Source organism: Microtus ochrogaster, linkage group LG3, assembly GCF_000317375.1.
Source record: "Microtus ochrogaster isolate Prairie Vole_2 linkage group LG3, MicOch1.0, whole genome shotgun sequence".
In the NCBI taxonomy this organism is placed as follows: domain Eukaryota; kingdom Metazoa; phylum Chordata; class Mammalia; order Rodentia; family Cricetidae; genus Microtus; species Microtus ochrogaster.
This window is the reverse complement of record NC_022029.1, coordinates 8,479,069-8,486,658: the sequence shown is the minus strand read 5'-3', so window position 1 is coordinate 8,486,658 and position 7,590 is coordinate 8,479,069. Positions and strand designations below refer to the sequence as shown.

The 7,590-nt window shown below is 39.8% G+C and overlaps 1 protein-coding gene across 1 annotated transcript in view; it reads left to right on the top strand.

Moving 5' to 3' along the window:
- Positions 1 to 3,069: 3,069 nt before the first annotated feature.
- Positions 3,070 to 7,590, top strand: part of Chodl (chondrolectin) — a 20,963-nt gene continuing 16,442 nt past the window's right edge. Inside the window, exon 1 of the mRNA XM_005360543.2 lies at positions 3,070 to 3,464. Within this exon, the coding sequence (XP_005360600.1) occupies positions 3,386 to 3,464 (79 nt within the window). The 5' untranslated portion in view covers positions 3,070 to 3,385. The remainder of the gene's footprint in view (positions 3,465 to 7,590) is intronic.

Here is a 7,590-nt window from a genome sequence, read left to right as displayed (position 1 = left end):
AACCCAAAGAAAAACATATAGCTATCCTCCTGGGTAGGGGAAGTAGACAAGCTTGCCAGGCAAAAAATCGGGATCTTAAGGGTGGGGTGGGAGGGGGGTAAGGGGAGATGGGAAGAAAAAAAATGAATCTCTCTTGATTGTTATTCACACCTTGTTTGCAGCTCACCAGACCCAGCTCTTCGTGTATACAAACAGTTCCTCAAATACTCTTCTTCTGGCTTGCTCTCAAAGAAGCCTTTAATCTGATTATCGATACAAACCCAGTACTTAGATATCTAATTTTGTTTGGGCAAGTAGGAACTAAACGATGTTTGCCATGAAAATTCCATTCTTCTACTGTCTCTTATGTGTATCTATAGGGGAAGTGCGTGAACACCATTTGTTAACAAGAATACTTTAAAAATAATTTGTGCTTTCTACCAATTCCAATAACTGTGTAACCTTTCTGTTGCAAGGTTTTGTTTCTTCCTGAAATGGGTTCTACTACTTTGCCCAGGCTGGCCTCATCTCATGGGAAGCCTCCTGCTTCCCATAGATCTCCCAGGATTTTGGAATTATTGGCATGAGCAACCATACTTGTCTATGGGATAGTTTTTGTTGTTACTTTATTTTTATTATTTAAAACAAAGCTTAAATTTAAATGTATTTTAATCATATTCATTACCTGTCCCAAGTCCTTCAAGATCCTCCCTCTCCACCCAATTTTAACTTATTTCTTAAAAAAAAAAAACACAACCAAATACAACAACACAACTATTCTGAACCACAAAAATGAAATAAATCATACCCAAAATGATAAAAGTAAGCACCAACTGTAATCAAATAAAAACACACAATAAAATCTGTGAATTCCATTATATGGTGGTCAACTACTTATGAACATGAGGCATGTACCGGAGTGGTTGATATGCCCAGTGTCACTCTCTTAAAGAAGCTGGTCACCCAGCAGTTCTAAGAGACAGTTCAGTTGTTAACTTTAGTGCTGTTTTCATTCATTCATTGAAGATAATTTTAGTATGGGCTCAGTTATATGTGATAACCAAACTACAGTCCATGGTACTGCAAGGGTAGGTAGATACTTAGAGACTGATCCTCTCTTCATGGTGAACTGTGTGCCTGTGTCAGGCTTCTCCTTGATCCAAGCTGCAGTCAGTGATTCCACTGAGATGATTTCCAGGGGCACGCTACAACTCATGACTTTGATTTTTGTTTTTTGGCTTTTTTTTATTTCCCATCTTCTGTTCAGAATCCCAATAGCCTCTCTTCCTTGAGGATGTGAACAAGTGATAAAAACAATAGAACCTCTATCAAATCAACATTTATCAATTGCCCATTGCCCTACAATAAGGCAATAAACAGAATAACAAAGTGATACCTTACAATAAGGCAATAAACAGAATAACAAAGTGATACCTTACAACATAAACTTAGACATATACATCATAATTATCTGTTAATTCTGTTTTCATTAGTATAGCAGAGTTAGTCGGTAAGGACCTCCCAGTTGCAGAAAATTCTGTGAAACTGGTTCTTATTGTGGTAGTACATACTGTTCTTTTTCAGAAAAAAAAATTCCAACAGATACTGTCCTTATTTCGTATGAAAACCGAGGAGGAAAGTGTTGCCCATTAAAACAGAAAATGATCCCATTTAACAAATGTTGGTGTATTTAAGCAACATAAAGGGTGCTGATGAAGTGGCTCAGCAGTTAAAGCACTTGCCCCTTACGCAGAAGGTTAAGAGTTAAGATTCTCCAAACTCACAAAAGTGTCAGGTGGCTGCTATGTCTCTCCTATGATCCAGCCTCTGAAGGTGGAGATGGGGACCACTAAGCAAGCAGGCTAAGGAGGCAGGCCATGTGGACAAGATCTGGGTTTCAGTGTGAGACCCTGCATCAGTGAATCAGATGAAAAAAAAAATTAAGGGAGATTCCTGATTGCAACTTTGAGCCTTCACATATGTAATCACACACACACACACACACACACACACACAAACACACACACATACACGTATATACATGAAAAAACAAAGGTTTAAAAAATTGATAATTAATTATGATAAAAAGCAACATAATAAAAATGCTAATTCTACTGAACCTTATTTTGAGAACCTGATTATAATTATCAGTGTTCCTATTCCTGTTTATTCATATTCAGATATGAATGTGTGTGTGTGTTATGAGAACTCTTATGAACTTCCCTGGACTCCACGAAAGAGGTAACCAGTCATTGACATATTAGAGAAGAGGGGATCAGGTTTGCAAAGGTGTATATTCCTTTGGAAACCATATAGCACTGATAGAAGAATCCAAAGAAATACATTCATTTTACATCCATGAAGTTCCCAACAATTCAGTATATTTATTTTGTCTTGGTTTTTTTCTCCCTCTGGAGTTGTGAACACGGAGCTTGGAATCAGTTGAGAGAAAACTTGTTGCCAAGATTCTTTTCAATTTGCTTCTGTGGCAATTTAGTCAAGCAACCTGTTTGGAAATAATCTGTTTGCAGAAGCTAAGTGGGGGAAAAGCCGCCACATTATATAATTCACTGAGCAGGTTTTGGCTCCCCCTCTGCCAATCCATCTTAAATAGTGGCTAGTGCCCCTGCATCTCGCCATACATATGATCAAGCAATTTTGCAGAAAAAGAGAAAGGCCCTGCAACTTGGCATCCCCGTGGACATTTATCTTTGAGAAAACCAAATGGAGCCAACTTTTGCCAGAGTTTAATAGCAAAGCTGTCACATTTTACACAAATGAGTATTGAAGTCTGTTGGCAAATGGGAAAGGGGTGGGGATCAGGGGAGTGGAGGAGGAGGGACTGCTGACTGCACTCTTTTCAAAGTGGATCCAGTTTTTAGGGGAGGGGCCAGATGCTTCTCTTTGCAGTAGAGACGAAATAGTTAAAATGATTAGTAGCTAGGGGTTGGAACCCCAGGCTCTGTGTGTATATAAGACGCTGCAGCCAGCACAGAGCTGCTGTTGCTGCTGCTGGAGCCAGGACCACGGTACACCCGCTCAGCCCCTTAGGACACAGAGACCTGAGAGGGAAGTTAAGGCTGCTTAGGTCTGCGCTAGGGATCCTGGTTCACCTTTGCAATAGAGACAGACACAGGAATCCCGAACGCTCTCCCCTGCCCCCAGACACCCGCCCACAGACTTCTGCGCTCCAGATCAGTGCCACACGGGGCAGCCTGGCAGCAGGTCCCCGCTGAAGGCGATGCTTATAGGGATCCTAGCTGCCGCGCTGGGAAGGAGGGAGTAGTACCCAGCAAGAAAGCGAGGAGGCTGCTGGTTAGAGCCTCCAGTGACTAACTGTGCTGCGGGAGGACGGGAGGACGCCGCCTTTACTCCACTGGACACCTGCTGCAGAAGCCTCGCCACCATGATCCGCATAGTCTCGCTGCTGCTGGGAGTTGCGCTGCTCTGTGGCCACGGAGCCTTTGCCCGACGGGTGGTCAGCGGTGAGTCAGGGCAGGGGTACTGTCCATCCAGCAGAAGAAAAGGGATTTGGGACTCTGGGGCGGAAAGGGGCAATCTGCAACAGGGTGGGAACTCCTCAGAGAGTTGGAAAACTGTACTGAGTAGGACGACTAGAGAGATGGTGAAAAACATTTTATCCTTTTTTCTTTCACCTCTTCGCAAACCAGAAAGTTTAAGTTCTTTGTTTTTTTGAAGCGCCTTCTATAACTGCGAAGCGAGCTCTAGCTAAATCGGAGCAGCGCAGCATAGTCTCTTTCAGTCACCGGTTTCCACTTTCTTTGGAAGACAGGGAGTGGATAACAGGCAGGCAGGGTTGGGCACCTGCAAAAGGGGTGTGGTAGGGCTAGGCAGACAGAGCAGGGAAGCTAAAGAGCTGCAGTATGAATGCCACCTCCTGTTGGTCTGGTTCCAGTCCAGCCAGGGTGCTCACAGTGGTGGTTTCTGAGAGCAGCCTAGTAGATGTCTGAGTTTGCAGCCTTTGTTCTCAGGACGACCTGCAAAGAACTGGGGAGAATCCCTGCACTCTCTCTTTTCTTCTTTGCACATTACATTCCTAGTTCCTAGTTAAACAATTCAGGAAACAGTCAACTAGAGTTGGGTCGAGGTTTAGTTTGAGGTGTACTTGGTAACGAATTTGGGTCTGTGCAGCTTGCAGATGCATAATTAAGTTTCTCAAATCAGTACATAGGAAATAAGTCAAAATTACCAAGCTTCCTAGGTTTCTCTCTGTTTTTTTCTTTTTGTTGTTGTTGTTTGCTTGCTTGTTTGTTTTTTTTTTCAGCATCTGTAGTCTAACAATGGAACAATTCACCTCCTTTAGTTTGGGGAAGTCTCCTAAGGGTATAGAGTGTTCAGGGACTGAGATGAATGTGAAGAGCACTGCGCATGGCAGCTGTACAGTTACCCATAGAGAAAGCTCTTAATGCGTCCATCAAGCTGTTGCAGCGAGTTTGGTGAATGCGGGAGAGCAGTGTTTTAAGGGTAAAGTGTTTGCCTATCACATACAAGGCAAACGTGGTCCGCAGAAAGCTTGTCCATCTGCCCAATAGGTGTCACTGATAGATGCAAGACGGCTGCAACTTAGAGTTTAGAAAACACTTCTTTAGGATCTAGCTTATTTAAGCCTGCCTCTGAGCTCAGCAATTCATGTATGTCAGCCAGTCCGATACAGTCCTTAAATGTACAGGTAAGCAATTAGTCTCCACAGGATGTTCAGAGCCTATGAGTTTAAATCCTTTTCCTCCCAGGTTAGCAGAGAATGAAGAACTGATGGAGATGTAACTGGTGGAGCCAACCACATATTTCACTACCTTTGTTTTCAAGAATTTTTCGTGCAAATAAATGAAGGAGAGACTATGCTTTGAACATATGGCATTTCCAAACAAACAGAAGCATCCCACTGACTTAAACAATGTTTCTTTGTTGGATTCTTACTTATATGCTTTAAAGTTCCAAGAGGGAAGGGACATATTGAGGGTAGAAAACAGAACTCAAGTCCTTTGTTGATGAAGAGTTTAATTTTCATTGTACTTCTGCATAAATTATTCCAAAACTTTGGCAATGCTTTTCTTTAGCAATTCATAGGCATCTTGAGGGTGACATCTGGAAAATTTCTGAGTAACTGAGCATGATTTATTTGATTTAGTGTAAATGATGATGTTGACTTGAGATTAGAACAATTATTTAGTTATGTTTTTTATGAATAATCTGATTGTCTTCACATTGATGTCTATCTATAAACTGATTGATGAATCATAGGCTTTGAATAATTTTAGCTGTGATGGGCTGAGCAGAGAGCAGCCTAGAATCTGTTATTTTTGAAGCAATATTTCCTAACATGTCCACTGTCAGTCTGTTGTTACTTATTCTGCATTGTGCAGCAACCATTTGATGCCACTAGGGACCAGGGGCCCAGTCTGTCCTCAAGTGTCTGAAGAGAACTGGAACAGCTTCTCTGCTTTCTATTATTTGGAACATACTTAGAACACATAAAAACAATGACTGTTTACTACATTTGAAGACAACAATTCACAATTCTTGTGTAATAACAAATAATCTCTTACCCATCATATGCCCCAAAGACAGACGCTGGCAAACTAAACCTCCAGATATACTTTTCATGTCTCAAAAAATTTAAGAAGGTACATTCTAATGCTTTTAAACACATCATTTTAAGATGAAAATTGTTTAAGATTTTCTAAGAACTTCACCATCAGCTGATCTACATAAGATTTAACAGTGTCCAATGTAACAAGGCTGTGCAGAGAGACACACAGAGAATAATTATAATATTCAATGATAATCATCTGATGATAATAATCAAGAACTCTGGTGGTAATAATCAGTGTATTTACTGAATTTGTGGGTCGCAATGGGAAACTAATTTGAGGATCTGAATTGTATGGTGATTTCTTACTCCACACTGAAGAACAGTGAAGAACATCTGTTGCATCCTTTTAATTATTCAGTTCAGAAACTCACTGGCTGGTAATGGCATTTTGCTTCTGACAAAGTTTGAGATTTTTTCATTATGGTTTAAAATAAAAATAAGTGGTTAAAATTGGGGACTCTAGTTTGGGAGAATATGTTTGAAAACAAAGTGACATTTTATTTCAAAGCTTTTGAAATATTTTAATGAAATGTTTGCTTTTTCTTCTCTTTTTAAAAGAGTTTGGAGCACTAGTCCCCAACGACCTCGTGCTGCAATGTGGCATTAACCATATTCAAGGCACCCCTCAAATTTCTCCAGAAATCTCTTATATGTACAGTTTTAACTCTACTACAACTGAGATACACTTTAGGGTCTAAGGGAAATGGACCTTTAGAAACAAAGCTATTAGGTCTGCTACTGACTTCCTTATAACAATTCATGTGCTTCATGGAGTCAGGTACAGTTTCTAAATGTACAATTAACCAATCACTCTCCACTTTTACCAGTATGTTTTGAGTCTCTGACTGTAAGTCCCTTTTGTTCATAATTTAGAAGAGAATTAAGAGCTCACTGTAGAGAGATGTAGCCAGTGAAACCAATTCCATGCAGATCTCTCTTTTTGTCATGGAGAGAACATAGAATATTTAAAAAGTAATTTAATAGTAAGGAAGATACATGTGAAACTACAGAGCATAGTCTAGCTTACAGAAAAGTCCTATGACATCATCAAAACAGAAAATGATGACAGTGCAGGTTGCAAAGATGCAATTACTTTAAGTATCCGTTGGGCAAGAAGGGAGCAAATTAATCTTATTACTAGGCATTTAATAAACTACCCATTTATCAAGGCATTATTCCTTAGTGGCTGCTCATCATTCTTATATGGTGGCACTATCTATACATTAATGCTAAAACAGGATCTGTAATTTAAAAACGGCTCTGGAAGGGGAAATACAGCTGATGCTTCATTAGGAATTTTTACTGCTTACATTTCTTTTCTGTGCTAGATCTTCACGTACAGGCACAGTCATATCAACAACTGTGAAGTGAACTTTCTAAAAAACAGTCTTATGTACTACTGATGGCACAGCACACCACGATATGCTGATCATAGTGACAGTCTTTGTATTTGAGATGACACTCAGTTTACGCTTTAATTGTTCTACTGAGAAAATAAAAGAACATATAAGGCATAATACATAAATACACATATATGTACACACATATATGTACATACATACACACGTATGTATGTATGTATATACATACATATGTAATATACAGAGATATAAGTATCCTGAAATGAACTCTGCTCCTATTATTCAACATGGAAAATACACACTCAAAAACAAGTTCTCAATACACAATCCTGTGCTTATACCAGCAATCAATAACCAACCAATATCTATATTAGATTAATATCTCTAACTCAGAATAGATTCATGGCATGTACGTTTATCAGTCCCTTTATTCACAAAGCTTGAGACACGTGTGGAGAAGTATAGACATCATGGAAATGGGCAGCAGAACCAGTGAGCCTGGTTCCAAACCTGTTTGCAATTATGATCTGTGTGAACTTGGACAAAGTTTTTTTTGTTTTTTTTGTTTTTTTTTTTTTTGCAGGTTGAGGTTGAATGTTTATTCAGGGGATTATGGAGGAGGAAGGGTGAAGGGGG